This window comes from Leptodactylus fuscus, chromosome 8 (assembly GCF_031893055.1).
Source record: "Leptodactylus fuscus isolate aLepFus1 chromosome 8, aLepFus1.hap2, whole genome shotgun sequence".
In the NCBI taxonomy this organism is placed as follows: domain Eukaryota; kingdom Metazoa; phylum Chordata; class Amphibia; order Anura; family Leptodactylidae; genus Leptodactylus; species Leptodactylus fuscus.
Genome location: NC_134272.1, coordinates 70,909,300 through 70,936,670, shown reverse-complemented (window position 1 = coordinate 70,936,670; position 27,371 = coordinate 70,909,300). Strand labels below are relative to the sequence as shown.

Genomic DNA, 27,371 nt, shown 5'->3' with positions numbered 1-27,371 from the left:
CAAGTTTCCGTCTTCTGCCCGAGAAACTGGACTGGAGACTGAAACCGGCAGTCACTTTTCAAACTCATTCATTTGAATGAGTTTGCAAAGTGTCGGCTCGTGAGCACCCGTGAGTGTCTTTTGGTCTCCGCAGCGAAACCGTTTTTTTTAACCGGACACAAAGTTGGACATACAGGACTTTGTGTCTGGTTAAAAAAAAAAAACGGTTTCACCGCGGAGATCAGAAGACACAAGCGGACACTGACTGCCGGGTTTCCGTCTCCTGTCCAGGTTCTCAGGCAGAAGACAGAAACCCACAAAACAGAGACCAGGCGCAGGTGTGAACCCGCCCTAAATGAAACACCTAGTCTAAGTGAAAAAAAGACTATGCTCATCTGATAAATCCCCCACCACAATAGTGCTGCTACTCTAGCGGTCCCCACCAGTCATTGTTGACTTTTCTGCAGACTTGGGTGCCGTACACCCACATGATCGCCAGGAGCAGCCATGGATTTATCAGCTCATTTTAGGTTCTTTTGTTATTTTAGGCCATTTTCTTGCTTTAGATATTTGGAAAAGTCCATGTTTCTCGAGGATTCTTCTGCTTTTCCTCGGCAACCTTAATGTTTTCATGATGTCAAAGCCACATGACTTCTATACCTTCTTCTTTAGTCTTCTGTTTCTTCCACTCTCTTCCTCCTCTGGAGATCCAAATTGAATTTCTTTACCAAAATTTATCTCTTTTCTTTATATTCCCTATGTCAATAGACTCTCTTTTCATCAATTCTTAGGCTCTTTGTCTAGCTCCAAATCCTCTCCTACCAACTGAAAGACCCCCATACTCCCTAGCTCTAGACCCCTATTATCTCCCTCCCGTGTTAGTGACCTACTTTCTCAACAACCCTCCCCCAACAAAAAACAGTCTCCCTCATCCACTGACATCTCCTAAATCTTCTTACTCATTGTGTTCTTTCACATGTTTTCATTTCAGACTGCTGTTTTTTTCCCCATTGCCTACTTGACTGCTGCGTCCAATTTATCTCTCAACAACAGCTCCTTTTCTTCCTTTTCCTAGTTCCTGTTTTACATACACAAGCTGCATTAAAATTTCCAATAGCATCAAGCTGCTATGATTTTGTACTAAAAATATTCAGGTAGACAGAGTTGTGTTATTTTAAAATATAAAACCTTCCACATGCTCAGAATACTTCACTGACTACCAGGATTTGTACTGTTCTATCTGGGTGCAGGATATGACAGAGTTATAGGATAGAGGAGAGAAGCTGAGCTCTGTGATATATAGGGTTATATGATAGAGGAGAGAAGCTGAGCTCTGTGATATATAGGGTTATATGATAGAGGAGAGAAGCTGAGCTCTGTGATATATAGGGTTATATGATAGAGGAGAGAAGCTGAGCTCTGTGATATATAGGATTATATGATAGAGGAGAGAAGCTGAGCTCTGTGATATATAGGGTTATATGATAGAGGAAAGAAGCTGAGCTCTGTGATATATAGGGTTATATAATAGAGGAGAGAAGCTGGGCTCTGTGATATATAGGGTTATATGATAGAGGAGAGAAGCTGAGCTCTGATATATAGGGTTATAGGATAGAGGAGAGAAGTTGAGCTCTGTGATATTTAGGGTTATATGATAGAGGAGAGAAGCTGAGCTCTGTGATATATAGGGTTATATGATAGAGGAGAGAAGTTGAGCTCTGTGATATATAGGGTTATAGGATAGAGGAGAGAAGCTGTGCTCTGTGATATATAGGGTTATATGATAGAGGAGAGAAGTTGAGCTCTGTGATATTTAGGGTTATATGATAGAGGAGAGAAACTAAGCTCTGTAGTATATAGGGTTATATGATAGAGGAGAGAAGCTGAGCTCTGTGATATATAGGTTATATGATAGAGGAGAGAAGCTGGGCTTTGTGATATATAGGGTTATATGATAGAGGAGAGAAGTTGAGCTCTGTGATATTTAGGGTTATATGATAGAGGAGAGAAACTAAGCTCTGTAGTATATAGGGTTATATGATAGAGGAGAGAAGTTGAGCTCTGTGATATATAGGATTATATGATAGAGGAGAGAAGCTGAGCTCTGTAGTATATAGGGTTATAGGATAGAGGAGAGAAGCTGAGCTCTGTGATATATAGGGTTATATGATAGAGGAGAGAAGCTGAGCTCTGTGATATATAGGGTTATATGATAGAGGAGAGAAGCTGAGCTCTGTGATATATAGGGTTATATGATAGAGGAGAGAAGCTGAGCTGTGTGATATATAGGGTTATATGATAGAGGAGAGAAGCTGAGCTCTGTGATATATAGGGTTATATGATAGGGGAGAGAAGCTGAGCTCTGTGATATATAGGGTTATAGGATAGAGGAGAGAAGCTGAGCTGTGTGATATATAGGGTTATATGACAGAGGAGAGAAGCTGTGTGATATATAGGGTTATATGACAGAGGAGAGAAGCTGAGCTCTGTGATATATAGGGTTATATGATAGAGGAGGGAAGCTGAGCTCTGTGATATATAGGGTTATATGATAGAGGAGAGAAGCTGAGCTCTGTGATATATAGGGTTATATGATAGAGGAGAGAAGCTGAGCTCTGTGATATATAGGGTTATATGATAGAGGAGAGAAGCTGAGCTCTGTGATATATAGAGTTATAGGATAGAGGAGAGAAGCTGGGCTTTGTGATATATAAGGGTTATATGATAGAGGAGAGAAGCTGAGCTCTGTGATATATAGGGTTATAGGATAGAGGAGAGAAGCTGAGCTCTGTGATATATAGGGTTATATGATAGAGGAGAGAAGCTGAGCTCTGTGATATATAGGGTTATATGATAGAGGAGAGAAGCTGAGCTCTGTGATATATAGGGTTATATGATAGAGGAGAGAAGCTGAGCTCTGTGATATATAGGGTTATATGATAGAGGAGGGAAGCTGAGCTCTGTGATATATAGGGTTATATGATAGAGGAGAGAAGCTGAGCTCTGTGATATATAGAGTTATAGGATAGAGGAGAGAAGCTGGGCTTTGTGATATATAAGGGTTATATGATAGAGGAGAGAAGCTGAGCTCTGTGATATATAGGGTTATATGATAGAGGAGAGAAGCTGAGCTCTGTGATATATAGGGTTATATGATAGAGGAGAGAAGCTGAGCTCTGTGATATATAGGGTTATAGGATAGAGGAGAGAAGCTGAGCTCTGTGATATATAGGGTTATATGATAGAGGAGAGAAGCTGAGCTCTGTGATATATAGGGTTATATGATAGAGGAGAGAAGCTGAGCTCTGTGATATATAGGGTTATATGATAGAGGAGAGAAGCTGAGCTCTGTGATATATAGGGTTATATGATAGAGGAGAGAAGCTGAGCTCTGTGATATATAGGGTTATATGATAGAGGAGAGAAGCTGATCATCATTCCAAAAATTACACCATTGATTCATCCATAGTTTACAAGAATGTTGTAGTTTGTTTTGTGGAGATTGGTGAAGTCTAGAATTTTTTTTGGCTGAGTGTGTGGGTAGTTTCAGTATGGAGAGGGGGGCAAGCTGTTACCAGACTCCTCAAACAGCAACTTATTTCCCCTCAAAACAAAAGGATTGGACATGTTGAAATCCAACTGTCCAATCCCTATCTCCCTCACGTCTGCCATTGGTGGGAAGTTGCTTGCCGCACATTAGGTATTCAGCTGATCCTACCAAAGTTAGTATGTGGAGATGAGCGAACTGTAAAATGTTCGAGGTTCGATATTCGTTTCGAGTAGCCCCTCAATATTCGACTACTCGAATCGAGTATCGAACCCCATTATAGTCTATGGGGGGAAAATGCTCGTTTCAGGGGTAGGCAACGTTCGATCAAATTATACTTACCAAGTCCACAAGTGAGGGTCGGCCTGGATCCTCCGAGAAGTCTTCTCCTTGCAGCGTTCCCGCGGCATCTTCCGGCTCTGAATTCACTCTGCCAGGCATCGGGCCTGGGAAGAGCTGACTGCACATGCCCGCACTAGAAGCAGACATGCGCAGTCGGCTCTGCCCAGGCAGAGTGAATGAAGAGCCGGAAGACGCCGCGGGGAAGCTGCACGGAGAAGACTTCTAAAGGTAAGAGAAGAACCAGCATTGATTGGCTGACTGTATAGCATTCGGCCAATCAATGCTGGTTCTGCATCGAACTTTTACATTCGAATAGCGAGTGGTACTCAATCGAGTACGAGTATTTTGAATACCGTAGTATGCGATCGAATACCTACTCGATCGAGTACTACTCTCTCATCTCTATTAGTATGTTTAGCCAACAATGCAGTAATCTAATAGGTACGACCAGCTGTAGTGTTCTTCTGATCTGTTCCTTCCTATATGGAAGAAGTGACGTTGCCATACACACGTAGCCAGTACATGACAAGAAAACAACATCATACAGCTGCAGTCTTTGTGATTTTTATTATTTTTATTTTTTAGATAAATTGTCAAGACCAATATTTACTTTCATAGAGTGTCCTGTGTTGTAGCAGTGTGCGGCCAGTCATATTAGGGAATTTCCTCCATTAGATTTGTTTTCTATTGTTAAAGGAGGTGATTAAAACCTTTCCATTATGATTAAGCATTAGGGAGTCTGTTGCTAGCCGCCACTAATGCGAGTCCACCGCACTCACCGACCATTGCTACTGATAAGAGAGTTGGCAGCGGATTACAGAGACCCTCCGTCTCACACAGTGCTGGAGATATATTCATATTGAAACCTGCAGACATCACATCCTTCCTATTAGTCACAATCTCATTCCTACACTGTGCACATGAGATAAATTGCACGTTAAATGTTTGTGCTACGTGGAAACGGTTTATTTTATACTGAAACCAAACTGAACTATAGAAGATAAAATCCATTATAAAGAAATAAAATAGCAGAGAGAGTCCTCTGGTTCTGGTTAGTGTCCGCCATCATGATTTTAAGAGCAATAGCTTTGTACTTTCTGTATTCGTTTTCAGATTTTATTTGCATAGATTGAGCCTTTTTAATGTTCCATGATACAAAGAGATAAACCTGGTGAGGCCAGGGCCATATGTGAAATTGTTGGTGATGACTAAACTGTGATACAGTATACAGGAACCCTTGTCACACCACTGAAATATCTGCAGAGCAAAGTGCCTTGTGCTGTAGGTTTTGAACCTGCAGCAGGTCAATTTCTTGCTGCGGGTTCAGCATGCAAATGTAATTTAGGTTGGGGCCCCAGGTGGGGTAAATGCTGCCACGGTTTGGCTGTGGTGGAAAAATCTACGAATTGTAAGGCATCCTATCTATACTTTGCAGGAAGGTACATGCAGCAGACACACTGCGATTTCCAAAATGATTAGTGGTTTCCCAATATAATAGAAGCAGAAAGTCCGCAGAGGAAAACTGGCCCTATGTGGAAATAGAGTTTTGTTTTGTACTTACTGAAATTCCGCAGCAAATCCGCCATGTCTAAATGCGTCCTTACACTCTTAGACTAGGATAAAAAAAAAAAACCTCTTAACTCAAAAGAACCCTGAGGATCTGAATTTGTCTCCCCCACAGGTGGCAGGATATAATTGTCGGTGCACCTCAATATTTTGATAAGGATAATAAAGACATAGGAGGAGCTATCTATGTGTACATAAATAAGGAAGGAAAGTGGGATGACGTCAAACCAATACGAATAGAAGGACCCAGGGATTCCATGTTTGGAATTTCGGTGAAGAATGTCGGAGACGTGAATCAAGATGGCTATCCTGGTAAGTGAATTCATTGATAAGTAATGAGTTAGGGGTTAGTACCTTGCAGTGTTGTTGTAGATATGTTCTACCTTACCTTCTAATACACTTTAATTGTCAAATCTTTATGGATATCCCAATTTCCATGCTCCAGAAGTGGAGTTGCTTTCTCCTCCTTTCTGTTTTGGTGACATGATGAAGTCTGACAGTCTGGCAGATCACAAGCCATTGGAATTAGGCTGTATATATGCAGAGAATCTCATATTTCATATGCCACCAAACGCAAGGTTTTCATGTCATACATAGCAGCTCATTTCATTATGTTGCTCCAGTATGGAAGTAGCTGAGCAGTAAAGCCGTTCCAAGTTTAGAAATATTATATATCATTTTATGACTGCTTTTTTTAAGTAGGGTAATGTAACAAGAAATATGGACCCTGCCATACGATACACGGTTACCTTCTGTGTAGATTACACCGATTTCTGTATACCAAGAACCAGAACTATTTTATTTTAGGATCTCACAGTTATCTATTTTGTTCTTATTAGATATTGCAGTCGGTGCACCGTATGCTGATGGCTTTGGGAAAGTCTATATATATCATGGCTCCAAAGATGGCATCAATCGAGAAGCAGCACAGGTATATGAATCTTAGTTTAACATCACAAAACCCAAGACTTATGATAATAGGGCAGATTTATTCCATAGCCATCATTAGATCCTGGTCAGTCATGTCCATTTGGCCCAACCATGACACTGTATTTGGTTGCCTCTAGCCACCTTTAGGTTAGTGCAGGGGTAGGGAACCTTCGGCTCTTCAGCTGCTGTGAAACTACAACTCCCATCATGCTGCATTCACTTCCATGGGAGTTCCAAGAATAGCAGAGCAAGTATGCATGCTGGGAGTTGTAGTTTTGCAACAGTTGGAGAGCCGTATGTTCCCTACCCCTGGGTTAGTGGTTGAAGTAGTTTTAAAAAAACTTCTTGAAAAACAGGCATAACTTGTAGTTCTTGGGCTGCAAAGAGAAATCTATAACAGGGCCCACCTACTATGTGCTATTTGGAATCATGATATCTTGCATTGCAAAGGAACCTTTGGGTCTTCTCAAGTACCAGGTTCTTGGTGGCAACTGCCTCTGCACCCGTATAGCTACAGCACTTCTCTATATTGACTGCCAGAAGGCTCATATGGGTATTTCAATCAGCCTATTGTTGCTAAAATGCAATTTTTTCATGTTGTGCCCCTGCTATTGAAACATGGCATTTAGGCCATAGTGTACTGATCTTTACTATGAATGAACTATTGTCAGACCTAAGGCTTGGGCTAGATTCTAATTTAATCTGTACAGTGTTTTCTTGGAAGATGAAAATGGTCTTCGTGCCCAGTGATATTGCATTGGATCACACATCACTGTTGCAAATGCAAAGCAAATCAAAATCCCAATATGAGGATGTCCCCGACTAGCTTGTATGTAAGTGGACTAGAAATGTAATTCTAATATTAAGTCTATATTTCATGAAGGTTATTGATGGAAAGAGCACAAACACCAAATCCTTTGGCTACTCCATTGCCGGAAATATGGATCTAGATAAGAATTCCTATCCTGATATCGCAGTGGGATCTTTGTCAGATTCTATAAGTGTATTCAGGTACGATAAACTTATCCTAACTCTAGGATCTATACAAAGGATACCTGCAGATTTCTAAATTTATCATTGTATACGTCTTTTTTTTCTTTTTAGGACACGTCCAGTGGTCAGCATCAAGAAGACTATTAAAGTGACGCCAGACAAGATAGATTATAATAGGAAAAACTGTGTCATCCCCAGTGGAATCTGGTAGGTTATGATAAGATTTGACTTTGGCATATGAGTTTATAAATACAATGACACCAAAGTCTAGATTTTCATATAGTCGTTCGAAGACCATCTTATACAAATCCACTTTCAATGCTATTTTAGGTAGTTGTCTTAAAGAGGTTCCTTTAAATTTGACATAGATTGCCTTGAGACCTAAAGTCAAAAATCTTTTGTTTTTCAGCCTGACAGCAGAGGTCTGTTTGTCATATACCGCAGTACCTAAAGACTACAATCCACGATTAAGTAAGTGAATATCATGTATTTTACGTATTAAAGTATTGTTAATACTAAATGTAAGTTACGGTGTTAGATCTTATAACCATTTCCTAACTCTTTTCTAGCTCTTGCTTACACACTTGAAGTTGAAAGTGTAAGACAAAGCCTAGGCCTCTCCTCCAGAATTGCCAATTTTTCAGGGCCGCTAACCAACACAATGGAGCTCAGAGTACAAAATCAGGTTAAATGTGCCGACCACATTCTCTATCTACAGGTGAGTGGGAAGACATAGAGGTAGACGTCTGAAGATGTAGAGGTAGACTACTGATTAAGGATAGGTCACGATCCTCATTTCTCAATTTATCGCAACCTCATGATAAAGGACAACTCTTTTCATTTCAAATCTCATTTATAGACTATTCCTGTACTTCCCTTTATTAAAGTGCCCATACACCTTTAATAGCTGTCAGTCAAACAATGGTTCAGCCATTCCTCAGCCCCCATTTATATATACACTGGACTTGTCCAAGTATACATGTGTATCAAATGGAAGAGTAGCAAGCCATTGTCAGACAACTCTGTTGGTGAATAAAGATGAGCAAACAGTAAAATGTTTGAGGTTCGATATTCGTTTCGAGTAGCCCCTCAATATTAGACTACTCAAATCGAATATCGAACCCTATTATAGTCTATGGGGGGGGAAATGCTCGTTTCAGGGGTAGGCAACATTCGATCAAATTATACTTAGCAAGTCCACGAGTGAGGGTCGGGCTGGATCCTCCGAGAAGTCTTCTCCGTGCAGCGTCCCCGTGGCATCTTCCGGCTCTGAATTCACTCTGCCAGGCATCGGGCCTGGGAAGAGCTGACTGCACATGCCCGCACTAGAAGCAGACATGCGCAGTCGGCTCTGCCCAGGCCCGATGCCTGGCAGAGTGAATTCAGAGGCGGAAGACGCCGCGGGGAAGCTGCACGGAGAAGACTTCTAAAGGTAGGAGAAGAACCAGCGTTGATTGGCCGACTGTATAGCATTCGGCCAATCAATGCTGGTTCTGCATCGAACTTTTCCATTCGAATAGCGAGTGGTACTCGATCGAGTACAAGTATTTCGAATACCGTAGTATTCGATCGAATACCTACTCGATCGAGTACTACTCGCTCATCTCTATTGGTGAACAAAAGGATATGGTTGTTGAAGTTCAACAATCTGGTGGATTTGTCTGACATGGCTGTAATGTGCAGGGACCTTTACTAGAGACATATAGGAGATGTCTGGCAGGGTGCTGGGTGTCATAGGGGTTGCCAACAAGTCACCCATCAGACTATTTCAATACAGGGCTGGGGTTGCTAACTTTACCTTTTTCCCATGTGAATGAAAGCCTTGCTTTGCCTAGTCTTCTTATATTAATACCTCCTACTACACATTTCTCTTAGGACAGCATGAAATTATTAAGCAATGAATAATAATAATTTTCTCTATATATGATAATGCAATTTCAGTCCCACTATAGTATTGGTTTGTTTGCTAATAATTTACCACGTAGATGACTTTACTTATGCAATGATATTGAATGACCTTCTCTAAATATATGGATTACTTTTTTGTATTGACATTTATAACCCTAACTATACAATTATCTCATTCTAATAGGATAATATAAAGGACAGGCTGCGACAAATCCCTGTATCTGTTAGTGTGGATATTAAAAATGTCCGCCGGAGGAAGAGGCAGAGCAGTTCATTGCCAGAACTTATGCCTATCCAGAATGCAAATGAGCCGAAAAAAGTCACGGCAGAGGTGCAGTATATAACATGTTATGTCACACTAGTTTGTCAATTTCTGGTAAAATCTGCAGACGTGAATCCAGCCCCAGTCAGAGCAGAGAATAGCGTCTCTTTTTCTGGACGGTCTGGCGACCTGGCTAAGACTTGGCGTACAAGCATTGTGGATAGATATTGAATTCCCCATGGTGGCCATACCAGGGAATTAAACATGAAAGATGAGCCCACATGTCTGCCTATCTAAGCTAATATGGTCCATGCCATCATAGAACTTGTTTGACCTATTCTATTGTGAATGGCACTCTGCCCCTTGCTATGTACTGTGATACAAAGAAGCTGCAAAAGACAAATGGGTAAAAATTGTTAATAAAACCGGTTAGCATTTTTATAGCCAAAAATACATCAATTTCAGGTAAAAAAAATGCTTCCAAAGATATTCCTAGGCTTTAACATGGTTCATACAAGAACTGCATTGATCACCTTTCACATTAACATGAACCCAGGGGTGAACGACAGAAAGTCGGGAGGAGGGGGCGGGGCGGAGCGAAGGGGGCGGAGCAGACAGGGCGGCGTTAGCAGGCAGGGAGAGGACCTGCTCTCTGCCTGAGCATGAGGGGAGGCCGGTGGAGCAGCGCTGCATCCACAGGGCCTCCCCAATCCACCGCTCGCTTCTCGTGCCGGGCTGCTGAGACAGTGACGCTAAGCCAGTCCAGGACAGCTTGTCCTGGACTGGCTTAGGTCAGCAAAAATGCTGGGGGCCCGGCATAGCGCCGCCTGAAGCGGTCACTTCAGGTCGCCTCATGGGAGGTGCGGCGCTGCATGAACCACTTTAATAACTTTGCAGTCTATATTTTCTGTATTGATGATCTTTAATCTTAACTTTTCCAGGTTCAGTTTTTGAAAGAAGGATGTGGAGAAGACAATGTCTGTAACAGTAATATGAAGATCTCTTACAGATTTTTAACTAAGGACGGAGCGGACTCCTACACAGAACTGAAGCGGTATAATATATTCTTACCTTAACAGAAGTCTGTTAACAAACTAAAACTGACTATTGAAAGAGGCTGCCAGTGTAGATACTATGTAGATGTATACACGATGATCTAAGAGCACTGGGAATTTTAGATTTTCACTCTTGGTACACTTTAATCATTAACCATTAACACTTAGCCATCTACTGTATATAGAAACATATTCGCACAGCTCAAATCCTAGTTACATGACAGACCGACTGTCTTTGGCTACAATTCTGATTGTTATTATCTCCTTCTACCACCCAGTGAGAACGGTGTTCCAGTACTGGCACTCCAAAACCAGAAAGCAATTGCTCTTGAAATCACAGTGACCAATAAACCTTCAGATCCAAACAATCCCAAAAAAGATGGTGATGATGCCCATGAAGCCAAGCTCATTGCAGATCTTCCACCCACCTTATCATTTTCATCGTTTAAGGTTTTTACTAAAACTCCAGTAAGTAATAAAACCATTAAGACGCAGAGAGCTCATAGTAGCCACTGTTTTTTGAGTAACAATCTGTTCTCTCATGGAAACGTAGGAACGAAATTTTTTCTGTACGTCCAACCAAAATGGATCCAAAGTGGAGTGCGAGCTTGGAAATCCTTTCAAAAGAGATTCCAATGTAAGTGATTCATCTGTTTATTAAACTCAAGCTTGGGTGATTGGTGCTTGCGGGCAATCCCAGGCCCATGGAGGAGGCACAGCATAGGGTGTGTTGTCTGTGTATCCAGAGCCACCCATGCCTTTGAAACAAATATCTTATGTCAGATGATCAATATCAGATTGGTGGGGTCTGACACCGAGCACTCCACCCATTTATTTTACTTATATAGCTCCAACATATGCCGCATTGCGTTACAGATATCGTCACTCACTGTTCCAAGTAGGGCTCACAATCTATCAGTATATCTTTGGATCATGTGAGAAAACTTTAGTACCTGGAGAAAATCCATGCAAACATGGGGAGAACATCAGCTATTTGGAGCATAGTGTTTGGAAGTTGCACTATGGCGGCTCAGCTCCCATTCTCTCTGCCGTTACACTTTGCATGGAGCCGCTTGCCCTGTACACTGCGTAGATATCCGTTGATCTGTAGGGGTGCTGGGTATCAATCTGATATTGATGACTTATCCATCTTAAGGTTAGACCATCAATAGTCGATCTTGGATAAGGCCTTGTTAAAATAAGGATCAAAATTTTGGAATACTACAACTATGCCGATTGGTGGATGTGTAACCTTGTCTTACTTTCCTTCAGGTAACCTTCGCCCTGATCTTGAGTACTAGCGAAATAACAGTCGACACCACGGAGCTTCAGATCCCTCTCAGTTTGGAAACGTAGGTGAACTCAAAGACGGGTAGTTTAGCACTAGTATTGATATGTCAGGGAACAAACTTGGGTTTGCTAAGGTTTTCTGTTCATTTACTGATGAAGCGGTGTGGAGTTGCCTTTTGGGTTCCAGTTTTGCCAAACTATCGGGCTCAATTTCATCTACAAAGTTTAAAGTAGACAAACAGACGGGCTCATCTATAGGAATGCTTAAAGAATTCTGACCTGTTTGGCGAGATGGTATATCTCTAGTGGGAAAAATCTTCCACTAAGGATATACCAAACCAACCAAACCCCTTAATACCACGCTATTGCACCCTTGTAGGCCATGTTGGTCCAGTTCCTATCTATTGTAGATTTCCTTTTTAGCATCAAGACGTCCAAAAGATTTATGAGGGGGACACACTCCCATTACCTGCACCACTCAGGCTGTTTTTTAAGACTGGCGTACAATATGTCAGTCTTAATAAATTTTCCCATTGTGTTTTCATCCATTTAGTAATGTGATCTACTTTGTTTCTCTTTTACACTATTTGGTCATGTTTAGTATTTAATTATCAAACGATTATTAGAGATAATTTTGTATGCATTTCTTATAACCTTACAGAACCAGCTCCCAAGCAGATCTAGGACCTGAAGTGGCTAAGGCTCGAGTCGTGGTTGAACTTCTGCTTTCCTTATCTGGGTAAGTTTATATGTCTCCATCGAGATGAGTGTCAATATCACTTGAAAGTATATAAGGGTCCTTGAAAACAGTAATGTAGCATGAGAAAGCCTCAAAAACAGACTAGGAAGCTTATTTATGATTTGTATATTTCCCCACTGTGGGACTATTAAAGGATTATCTTATCTTATCTTATCTTGTAGTCAGTAACATGACATTTAGTCTTAGACTTTAGCATGAAGTGTAGAAGTCATGGGTCAAGATGTTATTAAAACCTTAAGGTATCCTTGTGGACTCTTGTAATACAGGAATGACACTTTTTGTCTCCCCGAAAAACCTGCACTCTTAATAAAGAACTAAAAATCTAGAAAGTAAACTTTATGCTTTGTGCTAAATTGTATCATCCTAGTGACACTCAGCAAGTCCTGTGCGATCTTGATGGTCCACTACATTTACTATGTACTTTTCTTTTGTTTAATAGGATTGCAGATCCTTCTCAGGTATACTTTGGAGGCAAAGTCACTGGAGAAAGTGCCATGAAAACAGAAGATGATGTTGGAAGTTTGGTTAATGTAGACTTCAGAGTGAGTATTGAGCTTGGCCTCATTTTTGAGACTAGGGCGCCCTCTGCAGCTGTAGCAGGATAATGCACAGAGCTTATGTGACATTTTACTTTGCAGTAACAACCACGGTAGATTATAGATTGATACCTTGCCAATGTTCAACCCATTGAAAAGCCTTGAAACATGACTATGGATGCAAATTTCAGAAACCACATTAGCAAATGTGTCTTAAAATTTGATGGGGGCATCTACATACACAACAACACATATATACCTACAGTGGATATCTTATATGATGGATCTTACTACTCTACAGCCAGACATCTCCTCTAATCTTCCGCTTTGCTTACTATTTTAACCTTCTTACATGGGTATTACTTTTCAGGTCACTAACTTTGGACGGCCTCTTAAGTCACTGGGCAAGGCATTTTTGGAAATTCAGTGGCCAAAAGAGATCAACAATGGAAAATGGCTTCTGTACATTGTCAGAATAGACTCCAAGGGACTGGACAAAGTCGCATGTGAACAAGCCAGTGAAATTAACAGGCTGAACTTGCTGGTATGTTAACACCGAGCTGTCTGTGTGGAAGTATACAGTATATACATGCCAATTCCTAGAGAAAGTGATAGAAAAACGGTATTTGTGTACAATGTAGTGTCTGTAGAATATTCAAATTTTTTTACCTAGATTTAAACTATTAAACTATTTTACATGGATTTGTTCCTATGACGTTGTGGAAGTTTACGTAATTTTCTCTTTGCGACAGGAATCTGGTAAAAGTCGAAACAGACGTGAATTAGCGGAAAAACAAACTGATCCGGATGGCAAATCTTTCTCATTTTTCTCGGATAGGAAGTACATGACATTGGTAAGATTTACTGGTTTGTTCTGCGTGTCTGGACTTTTGTACACATAGTTCTACATAGCTTAAACAATGGCGGCGTGGAAAATATCATCTTTATGTCTCCTAATTTTAAGACGTCTTCAGGGCTATCTAAAAGACCAAAGAGTCACGTGCAGATTGAGTGCCGATGCATTTACTGCCAAATCCCAACAAGTCTGATGATTAGAGATGAGCGAACACTGTTTCAGATCAGCCGATCCGAACAGCACGCACCCATAGAAATGAATGGAAGCACCTGTGACGCTGACTTTGCCGGCGGCTGGCCGGTGTCACAGGTGCTTCCATTCATTTCTATGGGTGCGTGCTGTTCGGATCGGCTGATCCGAACAGTGTTCACTCATCTCTACTGATGATATGTATCGCTGATATACTCTTAGAAGCATACATATCACCGATGGGGGACAATGTGAAAATTTACCTTGCAAGTGACTTTGGGCATGTTGACGTCTGTTTTTAGCAGAATTGTGAAACAGACCCGCTACAAAACCGATGCAAGCTGTGATCTTAATGTGCCCTTAGCCACATGATGTTTGACAAGATTCTTTCTTCTTTATTTCATACATGTGATTCATTGTTAATCTCTCCCATTGTTTTCAGGACTGTAATACAAATGCAAAGTGCGTGACTATTAAATGCCCCCTTCAAGGCCTGGATAGTAATGCTGTTATTGTCATCCGCTCCAGATTATGGAACAGCACGTTCCTTGAGGTACCATCGCACTAATGTACTTACATCATTTACATCTGTACATTTCTTGATTACAACCGCTCATCTTCTATTTCTCCTCCATTATCCACAGGAATATTCTAAAATGAGCTATCTTGACATAATCGTGAGAGCGTCCATCAGTCTCGACACCAAAGCCGACAACATTAAATGGGCAAATGAAGCATATCAGGTAAATAAACATATCTGAGCTGATCACAGGGAAAGTATATCGATGCCGTATGTGTTATCTATGGAGTAGGATTTTGTAAATTTGCTCCCAGACTTGCAAAGGTTTGCAGGATCATCTAATTCACTTTGCAGAGATAATGTACTAGGGAGTGATTGAGAGGGTCAGACATTGACTTATTTTGCAGGCTCTGGTTCCCTTGAACTATTATAGGGTTGTTAACAACAAGACATTACTATGAAGTCTGTATAATAGGAACAGAACTCTTACCATGTGTATCTATATAGGTGCGTGTCACAGTGTTCCCAGAGAAGACGCAGGTGAATTACACTGGAGTGCCATGGTGGATCGTGTTGGTTGCTATACTAGCAGGAATCTTAATGCTTGCACTATTAGTCTTTATACTATGGAAGGTGAGTATGTCTATGGTTATATAATATCTACCTCTGGATTTATATCCTTAGGACTTACTTTTTACACAGTTATTGAGTTACACTTTGGGACTGTCATCCTATATTTTGGTTCCCAATACATCAGGGCCACTGGCACCTTAGAAATGGGTGGATGCACATTAGATGTGTGCTGGTCAAGGCCACTGATTCTCATGGGACTGGCTGACTTGTCCATTGAATACGGGGTGTTCCAGATTCTCCTAGTTTTGTTCTTAAAGAGTTAAGACCTCTCTGGCAGCAGATTTTTACTCCTTCTCCCCATTCAGTGTAGTTTAGCATACATGGAGATAGCTGTTAGCAGCATGAGCCTTCATCCCACAGATATTGAATGTCTATGGCTTTCTTTTAAAAAGAAAAGGGGGCGCTGGAGGTCTCTGACTCAATTCACAGTTCAGTGGATACCTGTATGTAACCTGCATCAGAATCATTAAAATCCATTAGATGCTGATCTTGCCTAAATCTGCCATTTGTGATTCTATATAAATAATTCCTGCTATTAGATAGTTTTTCATTAACACACGGCGATCTACTCTAAGCTGAGCAGTTTGGGGATGTTTATCTGTTCATTAATCTATTTGATAGAGATCTAAAAAGCAAAACACAAAAAGATTAATACATTATATTTATACTTGAGATTGAAGTTTTGGCCTGTTGCTTTATGTGCGTAGAAGATAAAAAAGGTAAAAGAAAATACAAGTTATGGATAGGGGATAAGTCGCTGATCAGTGGGGACTTTGACTGCTCAGACCCCCCAATGATCTGGAGAATGGGGGACTTAATTCATTCCACTGGGAGTGACGGAGATAGCCAAAGTACTATGTGCTATGTGCCAGGCTATCTCCAGCGCTCCCATTGAATTGAATTGAATTGACCAGTCTGTGCGTTGCTTGACCAGTGTCGGTCTGAGCGGTCGGACGCCCACTGATCTGCAAGTTATTCCCTATCCTATTGATAGAGAATGACTTGTTTCCCAGGAAAAAAAAAACCTTTATTCTACCGTATACCACTCTGTTCAGCTTACAGAAGACTGCGTTATCAGTAGTATATTTTTTTTTCCCTAAAACTGAACTGCTTTTTGAGTTTATACATTTAGGCATGACAGAAAACTCAAGCTTAACCAACATTGTTATGTTCATAAGGGCCCTGGACGCTGAGATGTGAATGGAGCAGTAGTGTACATGTCTGTCCACTGCTGTATTCTCCTCTTAGTGGTCGCACATGATCCATGCTGCTTCATTCACACAGTGGACTCCTTCGCTGTGGGTCAGATCAGAGACCTATCCCCTATTGTGTGTATAGGGGAGAAGTGTTTCTAGTGGGGAAACCTGCTTTAAGGGATCCTACCTACTCCACTGGGAGACACTGATATGAGACCTGGACCCAGCGGACCCCTACCACTGTGACCCCTGCTTCTCCATGACTGCTGATTTTTTTTGATTTGCTTTCATATTCCTTCCTCCAATCATCACAAATCATCCGACGTGTAACCTTCGTTCTTTGTAGTGTGGCTTTTTCAAGAGAAGTAAGCAAGATGAATTTGATGCCACTTATCACAAGGCTGAAATCCATACTCAGCCGTCTGATAAAGAGAGGCTGACATCGGACGCATAGTATTGATCAGCGTTCTGTGATTGGTAATTGACTCTTTCAATCAATGCTTTTGGGTGCTGGATTGGCTGCAGGATTACCTTCTAGCATAACACTTGGCTTTTGCTGCAGATTGCTTCCATTATTAAATTGCCTATCTGTCTTCTTGCTTCTGTCTAATCCTTACAGCACATATATGTAACATGGTCATGCATGGAACGAGCACCTAAAAATACCTACCTGCTCTGTATCTGTCCACTTACTGTTTACTTGGAACTTTTATGATAGATTTTTTCCCTGAGAATGAAGACTTATGAAGATAAAGGAACACTTTGAGAGGAGATCGAAATATCGGAGATCCATACACATTAGATGAATGCTGGCCAATTCTGTAGACTTCAATGGCACCAGCCAAATATGTCCATTTTGTACGGCAACAGACATCAGGGGGAAAAGAACAGTCGGACATATTGAAACCCAATAGGGATAAGCCACTGGCATAGGTGTCTGGCAGTGACTTATTCCTATCTCCCTATTGAGGACACATGAATGCAAAGCCGAGCCATATATGCCAATGACATATTCAATTATATTCCTATACAGTTCAACCTTAATTGACTCCCACTGTTAAAAAACCTACCCCATGTAGTTGTATTGAAAAGTGTGCATACTAGACTTATAGGATGGGAAAATCTGTTTATGTCATGACCCAGACCACTTTTCAGTTGCGTGGGCTACCTATTTTTGGGCAAGGTTTGGCTTTTTCAAATCCGTATTTTCTGGAATTGTTGGCATAAATTCAGGACTGTCCCAGCAAATTTGGGACAGTTGGCAACTACGATAGATGGACGACAGAGCGTAATCTTCACATGGATCTTCCCATACTGTGCAGAGGGTATTCCTCCCAGAATTTTGTCTTCTCTTGCACTTCATTGCTGTTTGTCTATCCAAGTGCATTGTGGATGGAAAGAAAACAGATGGAACTATATAATATACCTTAATACTTACTTATACCTTTTCTCGTTTACCGCATTGTTGTCTTCTTCTAACAGCTCCTTGGGCTTGGTAATGTGCTTCGTGTCTACGTCCAGTTTGTCTGCCGTTCGAAGTGAGGTCAGCTGCACATGTGCCGTCAATGTCTGGAAGATGGCGTTCATCTATATAGACCGTATTTCGCAAACTGCACTATGTCTGTAGAACTAGACCTATAGTGTAATAGTAATATATGATGCTGTGAGTTACCATAACACTACTGTCCCATCAGGATTACATACGACATGGGACAGTAGCCCCACAGTGTGGCAATGACTTACAACCTTACTATGATACTATGAGTCCAGGTCTCTGAACTGAGTGCAGTCTTGGAAATGTGGTCGATATACGGACTGTATTTTCCGGACTGTACCTGCCCTTGTGCATCTGGCTTCACCCTGAATGAATCGTCTCATAATGACCCAAATCTTGTCTCTCTTTCCAGTGCGGATTTTTTAAACGTTCCAGGTACGATGACAGTGTCCCGCGATACCACGCTATACGAATCCCCAAAGAAGATCGACAATTCAAAGATAAACAGAACACTGAAAAAAAGCAATGGGTCACCAATTGGAATGAAAATGAAAGCTATACCTAGAGATGATGTTTTATTTTTATTTAGAATTTTTATTTTATTTTTTTTGGTAGGATTTTTTAAATAACGGTTATTTAGTAGGAAGATGGCGCCACGCGGATGGATTGGATATGTGTCAATAGACTTTATTGCTGTCTGGATGTCACTTCCATGACATATGTGACTTACTCTGTGAAATGATATTTGATCGTAAGTTTTATGAATTGAGGGTCGCAAGTGAAATATTGAATTAAAGGTGTTGTCCCATTGTGCCCTGTAAGGCATATGGACATCATGGATGGGTTTTACTCCTCTGAAGACCAGCGTTTTGAGCTGCAGACTTTAAGCAGTGCCTGCTTTGGCAGACACAGCCATTTAGTATATTACATGAATGCCCATTTATTTGAGTGGACGCCATGTAATACTACATTTCCCCTTTAGTAGGCACTGCAGAGAAATCTGAAGCCAACCTAACTTTATTGCAAAAACGGTGTTGTCTTGGTAAGTTATTTTATGTGACATGAAAGTCATTACCTGGTAATGATTCCATTTCTAGGTGTACAAAGTGTTGGGAAAAAGGGGTGCTATGTCTTATTTAATGCTGATCTACTGTTATTATGCAATAATGGAGGACAGCCACTGAATTACTTTAAGTGCATTAATAATGTAAAGAAGATTTTATCACTGCTATAAGACCTTCTTACAAAATCTGATGAGATCTGTGATCTGTTTGCCTTAACACACATGCATCTGTGCCACATGCTAAATGACACTTCTGTTACTTTGGTAATATGAACCTATGCAAACTGTCTTCCTACAATCATTTCAATGGCACATACTATAGCTCAGTTTTCCAGCAGCATTGGTACAACGTGCCTTTAGCCCCATCATTGCAAGGAAGACCTTCGAAACGAGTGTTGCATTAGTCTTAATGGTTTTGTCGTAGGCTAGGTTTACACCACATTTATGCCATAGAAATCTCCTGACATATACTTTTAATATGCAGACATAGAACAAATGGACATCTGACTCATATATCATTAACATCGCCATCTCTACCAATGCTTTACATATTTTAATAGGTTCTTCTCCACTGATTCCAGCACAGTTGGAATATGTTCTCTAGCCCTCACCGTTCCTGAGCAATCAATGCAGATAGTTTTGGTGCTCATATGCTAACTAAGCTCCCTAATGTGAAGCGGATGGTCTTGGGCTACAGCAGACAAGGGGTTGATTCTGAGATCTAGACACTGTTGACCTCTGATTGGACAGCATCAGTGAGATCGGAATCACTCCCCTTTGCTTTCTCCTTCCTGAGACCACCCACCTGACAATAGAGAGCTTAGATAGCATGTCAGGCACCAAAACTAACCGAATATTGGGGCTAAGGAAAAAAATTATCTAAATCAGTGGAGCAACATTTAGAGCGGACAACTGGAATTGGTAGAGGTGTTGAAAGGTCTTTAAACAGAATAACTCACAGATTTACTTCACTTTCAATACACATTCCTGATGATTTCAAGGCCTCAAACTGCTAAAAGTGTAAAAAGTGAAAATGTGCAATATGGTTCTCTGTCCTCCTTGTAAATCAGATTCCAAACCTAGCGACAACACTTCACCATTTCTTTTGTATATAGCTGAACCTGTGAGGTATTTATTGCTTCCTTTTGCCTTTAATCTTTAAGTATCTGTATCATGTGACCACAATGGAGGCGGCCATTTTGCATCACCGATATCCCTTACTCTTCTGAAAATGGCCGACTCCACTGTGTCTATATGATACATATTACTAAAGGCCAAAGAATTCTTATTTTTCTGTCCGGGTGTAACTATTGATATAATCTAAATGGTCAGGTCTATACTAATTTTCTATTGTCTTATATGTTATTGTTGTTATAATGCAGTACTACATTTCGTGTTGTATTTCGTGTGTGAATAGATCTGCAATGTATGTGCTGAGTGTGTAAATACTGTGATGTGTACATATAAAATTGTTTTTTTTTCTAAAGAGGGACACAAGCCCGACATGTCTCTGTTTACTCTGCCTTTGGAACACTAGATCTATATTATAATACAGCGGGTTCCCTATACTGTATATATGGCTCAGCTTTTCTGGTAGGAGACAATATGACCTGAGCTCGAAGCTAAGTAGTCGACTTTGTCCTCGTATTATAGCTTTGTTCCACCTCCAAGTTGTGCCGCACCATAATACAGTGACCACAGATACTTTTCCTGTGTAGGCATTCAGATACCAGGCGAATAAACATGGCACGTTCCATCAGATGCCGAGTTATGGATAGTCACATAGAAAAATAGAGTTCTGGATGTTAGTTTTGTGTCCAGGATATAAAATATAGTAAGTCCGCTTCAAGCAATATGTATAGAAAAAAAATAACAAAAAAAAGTGCAAGCTACTGAAAAAAAGTCTTAAGTCTAAATACTTGATTTACAATAAAAAGCCAACATTTAGAACTGGGGATCGGGGAGAAGTTTTTAGGCAAGGTCGCACCCTCACTGGTGAGGCCACATCACCTCTGACACCTTGACACGTCCACTTTTTGAGTGCGCTATACCCCTGTTGTAATGTGGACATGAAATGAGCTGGTCATGTTCTTTTTTATGATGTGACCTGCATAGAATAAAGCATATTCCACTGGGCAGAGGACTCTTTTGGGGCTCCTGGAGGTCACTTCTTTTCAGGGAGTGTGCCATATGTTCCAGTAGAGTTGACAAGTAAAGGGGTTATACCACAATGGACACTTAACCCAATATTCTTGCAATATTCCAATCACTTCTATGCGGTTGCTGGAATGGTAAACTCCATTGCGCCCCATAGAAGTGAATGTGACGCAAGTGCACTTGTGCTCTATTCACAAGGGGTGGGGGGGGTATTGGTTCCCATCGTCCTCCTAATCATTGAAGGGCCTGGCGATCGGACTCTCATCCCCTGTCCTGTGAATAAATGTCCATAGCGGTTGTTATAGGTGACACAGACAAGTTGTCTTCCAGAATTTCATAAATCTTTTATTCTGTTCCTGTTTGCCAACTGGTTGATTGGGTCGCAATATTCTACGATTTACAGATTATATTCCATATAGTACTAGGATAAGAATCTATATGTGCCTTACATGTACATGCAGTGTAGTCAACACATTTCCTTAATATACTCATCGCTGGATATCTCATCCAGAAAAATAAAACTATTGTAAATGAAAAGTATTTTCTACAAATGTCCATGTATATTTGAACTATTTATATGACTGCAAAGAGAAAAATAAAAATGGAAACCCTTTGACATTGGGAAGCAGTTTACAAGTGTACGGTGCGTTTCCTGAGAGGTCTGAAATGTAGCAGAGCTGTAAGACTCGTGATATAATGACAAGTGTCATATATATTTTTGAGGACAATTCACTTATTCCTATGCTACTTTGTGATTATATCCCTGAGGCTTCATGTGCGCGACCAAGTGTGCAGCCGAAGGGTGTTCCAATGCACTCTTCCATTCTGATATTGGATCGGCATAGAACATCAGAACAAACATGGGCTGCATCTGAACACATCGGGCTACACACTTGGTCCGGTGTATGAAGGCGTAGGTTAGGTTTACACCTGTGTCTAGTCTCCATTTGGGGATTTCGTCCCCAAATCCGCTTGAAAAATGTGGAGAAAAAATTCCTGCAAGCAGGACTTTTCTATCTCTGTATATTTCAAGCCGAAACCCCGTGGACCCCAGTATAGTTTATGGTGTCCGCGGATTGGGTTTCCAGTTTTTGGGTCCCCAAATGAACCCGAAGAATGGAAGCCCAAATGCAGGTGTGAACCTAGCGTTACAGATCCGGACATGTCACATAAGCAATTTTGGTACTTGTCTGCACATCATATCATATATAGCTATATATTAGGCCAGCACAGTGGTGTTAGATTCACAAACGAATATGGGGAGAGATTTATCAAGACTGGCTGCCAGTTTCCTCTGGGTGCCAGAAACTCAGACGAGTTGGCATAGATTTGGACTGTAATTTGTGCCAGTTTCTGTCCCTCTCCTGTGAAGTTCTGTCTGCACCTCATCCACTTTTTGGCAAATGCAGTAAAAAGTAACAACCTATGTTAGTGCAGAAATTTGCAACTTTTCAACATCAGCAAACTGCTGTACAAACATTCATAAATTCCCTGCAGGATTTCTATGTTTTGGGGCCCTGCACGACATCTTCATTCATCCAATATCTCTATAAGACAACACCATATGAAAGGCCCATTCTGTGGCACATAGGCTGCCTCTTGGGTTGCATTTGCACACAGCTGTGATATAGCTTTGCCCTGGTGTTGTATATTTCGGGCTGAAAACAGGATGGAAGCCTTCCCTTATTACATGTAACAAGATGACTCTAGAAATAGGGTTAATTCCCAAACACTCCCATAAGGCGCCTTCACCTATCCTGCATTATTGTTCTGTCTGAACTATCTAGAAGTGCACTAGAGAAGAAGCCGCACATGCCCCGTTCCGCATGTGATGTGTATAAAATATGGAGGCTAATGTATTTTTGTGATAGACAATGAAAGTACATGTGTGGGTATTATTTAAAGGAAAAAATGAAAATGAATATTGGGCTTACAGGCCCTAAGGGTAAGGCCCCACGTTGCGGAAACACAGTTTTTTTTTAGTTGCAGCTGCGGTTTTTTAAGCCAAAGCCAAGAATGGCTACAAAAGGAATAGGAAATATATAAGAAGTTCTAATACTCCTACCTTCTCAATCTACTCCTGTCTTTGGCTCAAAAAACTGCAGCAAAATCTGCAACAAAAAAAGCTGTGTTTCCGAAACGTGGGGCCTCAGCCTTACAGAGGCAAGACCAAGTTTATGTCAGGCCGTGACCTAAATTACACTCACACTAGCCGAGTGTGAGCAATGTACCATGTTGGTTACTAAAGAATTGTGAGTACATTGATACATGGGTACAGGGCCGAGATCACAGTGTTATGCAACTTTTTTCTTTCTTTTTTTTTGCCAAAGAAAGGGATTTACATTCCTGTACACTTCTTATAGTTAATATAAAACCAGAAATACTGTACTGTATTATAAGGGATGCAGAAGCCTCTTCTCTATGATCTACTGCTTTGGGTGACTGAGCAAACACTGGATAAAGAATTTATTTGTAACTATTTTGTCATGTGTATATAGGACCTTGCTTCTCGGGCAGGTGAATTATTTCTGTACGTGATATTTTTCTAAAACAAAGGCGCAATATGATTATTTATCAATATCTGCTTAAATAGGGAAGTCAATGTGATTCCAGGTAGTGTCAAGGATTAGGGGAAAAAACAGTGCCACTCTTGTGCAGAGGTTGTGTCTGGTATTGCATTCTGATCCATTAAATGTGCTGCTTTTGAAAGACAGCAGCGGTGTAGTATTTAGTATATACCTTTATTATCTGACCACAATATAGGTGATGCATTTTAGAACAGGAGGATCAACTGTAGGGCCTCATCCAATGGACCATTAGAATGCATATCTATGATGGGGAGATGTTGTATGGAGTTGTTCTATCTCTATATATAGGGAGCTGATCAGCCCTCCCACCCTGTTTCCATGTTCCAGCAGCCAATAGGGGGTCCCAGTTCTTAGGTTTAAAGGGTTTTTTCCAATATAGACATTTATCCCATATAGACACTGGGGGGTCCATCAGCTAGCAATCCATGGCATGACTTCTATGGGACTTTCAGGATGGCTACACCATTGAAGAGAACAGAGCCATAGTCACCACAGCCCAGTTCACATGGGGCACTGTGAATAGGGGATAAATGTAGGAAAATCGTTTTTACAGGTGTTGTACCTCTATAACTCCAACAAACGAGATTGTTTTCTAGTAATGTGTACTATGAAGCCAATATTGGACCTTGCAGTGGTCTACACCTCATAGTATTGTGGAAATTGTCGCTTTTTGTACATTCTAATTTTGCGCTATTATTTCTGTGTTTAAGCATTTTATACATTTTTACAGATACATTTATATTGATTCACATTCAAGCGATAGTAACAGATCTAGATACGTAGTTATAAAACTTTCCATCCCTTGGCAATAACACTAGTTGGCTGTAGGCAGCTTGCTACCCTGCAAAAAAATCTTTACAACGCTTTCAATGATATAATGAATAAAATATGATTCTTTAGTCTGAATTTGGTCTGAAAACAGGCAGAATGAAATAATAGAATTCTGTGTGCCTGCTACCACCACTAGGGGGAGCTAACAGCATAGGAGATATATATTGGATTCAATAATACAACCAGTATGCAGTAAGCTCTTAAACTCCCCCTAGTGGTGGCAGCAGGCAAACAGAATTCTAATGCAGAATTACAGCTTTAAGCAAGTCAGATAATAATTTACCAATTTACTGTAGACAAGTGTGCTATGGGGCTGCAGTGGGCATAACATGGCTTGTAGCATTGCATTTCTCGAAACCATTTTTTAACATTGTATTTTCTACTTTTGTTGTTCTTTTCCCACCAAATCCACATGTTGCTTGTCAATGAGATCTACAGTGTTAAACGCCGGTTTATGTGTCACATTTACTTCTATTTGCAATTCATTTTGTACTAACTAGAAATGTTGAACAACTCTATACAGTGAATATACCGACCTGTGGATATTTGTAAAATAAAAAGTGAAATAAAGATGTTTTTGTAAAAAAAAAAAAAAGAAAAGTGAGGGATTTTATACACCTTACATGTTGAATACAATATATGCAGACTTACCTACTTGCTGGTCTGGGGAATATGGATGCTTAAAAGGGTTGTCCAGGCTAAATACAGGGGAAGAAGCAGAAAGCTCTGTTGACTGTATAGCGGCCCAGACTTCAATGGGAGCTAAACTGCACCGACAGCACCCAGCGGACAGAGCTTTCTGCTTCGGGCCCTGTATTGTGTACATGACAGGTGCAGGAAGTGGCTCTGTACAGCTGATGAGGATAGACCATAAAAAATATTACGCCTTGACAACCCCTTTAAGCTGCAAACCAGGCAGATGATTAGACAAACACCTTTTGAGCAAACATGGCCCCTTTCACACTAAGTCATGCCCAAATTTTCCAGGGCTGTTACTAAAAAATTGTGATGTTAATGGAAAATTCAGAACTGTTGGCTAGTCTGCATAAGACAGGACCCATATGGTAGGGAAATAATTGAGAAAAAATAATCAATTGTGGGTATTGTGCCGCCTCCAGAGGTGGTTTATCTCCAGCCAGGACAAAAGGATTGGGCAATGAATTCAACATGCCCAATCCTTTTTAGCTCTAACATCATCTATCAGCAGAGAGCTGTGAGACCTCATCTGCTGAACTCTATCTAATGTGTATGAGGGCCCTTATATAGCGATCCTTTTGAGCAGCATAAATGGAACATGTCACATTGCTAGTGTAATAAGGCCTATATCTGAAAATGCGTGGATAAGATGTCCACAGTGTTTCTTATAAGAACAAAGGGTCTAATATATTAAAACAGATGACTACATTAAGAGGGGCTACTATATTAAGTACATTTTGGCAACGGATTCTAAAAATCTGTTTAAAAAACCAGTCCAAAATCTGCCTTCCATTCATTTCAAAGACAGAATGTGACCAAAGAACAACTAGGAAGGATGCTCCTCTCTTCTGCCTCCTACTGAACTGAATGGGAGTTAGTTTTCAGGTAGAATTTGTGATTGATTTTACTGCAAAATCTGCATAATATTTACTCAAACATGGTTCCATTAAAAAATACAACTTGTCTCACAAAAAGCAATAAGGCACCATTAGGGCCTCACAATCTAAACTTCTAAATACAGTTCGCCCATGTAGTGCTAATGCACAGAGTCCACACCAGGTCTAAGGTCAAGGAAATCATCATCCCTATAGACCAGCAGCTGTCAACCCCAGCACAGGTGCCTAGAGTGGCATGCAAGCGGTAACTCCCTAGCATGGAAACGCTGATGATTTCTCCACCCCCTTTCTGTTATGTAGGGTTGGATGACGTTAATGATTGCACGGCACACCGAGTACCTCGTCTTCTTATGTCTACCTGCTCTATACCTTCATGTCATGGAAGAATCCAAACTTCATCACCACCTCTAGGGGACCAGTTCTAATGAAGACAATGTCCTGTAGGTGACTGGCTTTAATAAAACTCATAATCACCATGTCACCTTAGAAAAAAATGATAAAACAATTGTTGGTTCCAGGCACATGGCATCACCGACACCGAGGAGACCAAAAAATCCAGTGTGAATATACCCTTACAATCCCAGTCCGGCACAGAAGAGGGCGCTCTACATCTTTAGCTTGTGTTACTACTTGTTCAATATAATCATTTAGTTTCATATGTCATAAAAAGTAACTAAAAACTAAATACAAATGTTATTTCACATAAATATTATTTCACATAGATAATTTATTGCATTTTGTGTTGAGTTCCCAGCATTTCCCACCGCCTTACAGCAGAGGGCGCTCCAGATCTTTCCCACTACATCTAGTCTTCTCTGTATTTCCCTAGAACGTATTAATTAGTGACGCTCTCACACGATACTCCTCGCTGATTGGTCAACTTCACCTCTCCTCACGTTCTATTGGTTGTTTTTTGTCAGTAGGCGGTACCTTATGAAGGATTTTGATTGGTCGTTTGCTGTCTCATGTGGCATGTTTTGAATGTTGCGATTGGTTTAGCGGACAAAGATGGCGCCGGTTGTTTATTCCAGAGGCCACGCCTCCGGCTGTGTTCTGTGCTATGTGATTGGTTGGGGTGGGAAA

At 40.8% G+C, this 27,371-nt stretch overlaps 1 protein-coding gene across 2 annotated transcripts in view; it reads left to right on the top strand.

Annotated features, from left to right (window-relative positions):
- ITGA6 (integrin subunit alpha 6) overlaps window positions 1-21,846 on the top strand; it is a 46,225-nt gene extending 24,379 nt beyond the window's left edge. Inside the window, exons 7-26 of one of the 2 annotated variants that reach the window (XM_075284113.1) lie at window positions 5,550-5,746; window positions 6,274-6,365; window positions 7,248-7,375; window positions 7,469-7,564; window positions 7,767-7,828; window positions 7,927-8,075; window positions 9,450-9,596; window positions 10,469-10,581; window positions 10,861-11,050; window positions 11,136-11,219; window positions 11,855-11,934; window positions 12,534-12,611; window positions 13,072-13,174; window positions 13,539-13,712; window positions 13,921-14,022; window positions 14,656-14,766; window positions 14,858-14,956; window positions 15,241-15,366; window positions 16,909-17,039; window positions 18,470-18,603. In XM_075284113.1, the coding sequence (XP_075140214.1) occupies window positions 5,550-5,746; window positions 6,274-6,365; window positions 7,248-7,375; window positions 7,469-7,564; window positions 7,767-7,828; window positions 7,927-8,075; window positions 9,450-9,596; window positions 10,469-10,581; window positions 10,861-11,050; window positions 11,136-11,219; window positions 11,855-11,934; window positions 12,534-12,611; window positions 13,072-13,174; window positions 13,539-13,712; window positions 13,921-14,022; window positions 14,656-14,766; window positions 14,858-14,956; window positions 15,241-15,366; window positions 16,909-17,016 (2,239 nt within the window). In that variant the 3' untranslated portion in view covers window positions 17,017-17,039; window positions 18,470-18,603. Of the gene's footprint in view, window positions 1-5,549; window positions 5,747-6,273; window positions 6,366-7,247; window positions 7,376-7,468; window positions 7,565-7,766; window positions 7,829-7,926; window positions 8,076-9,449; window positions 9,597-10,468; window positions 10,582-10,860; window positions 11,051-11,135; window positions 11,220-11,854; window positions 11,935-12,533; window positions 12,612-13,071; window positions 13,175-13,538; window positions 13,713-13,920; window positions 14,023-14,655; window positions 14,767-14,857; window positions 14,957-15,240; window positions 15,367-16,908; window positions 17,040-18,469 lie in introns of both variants that reach the window. The other variant, XM_075284112.1, reaches the window with a different exon arrangement.
- Window positions 21,847-27,371: the final 5,525 nt, after the last annotated feature.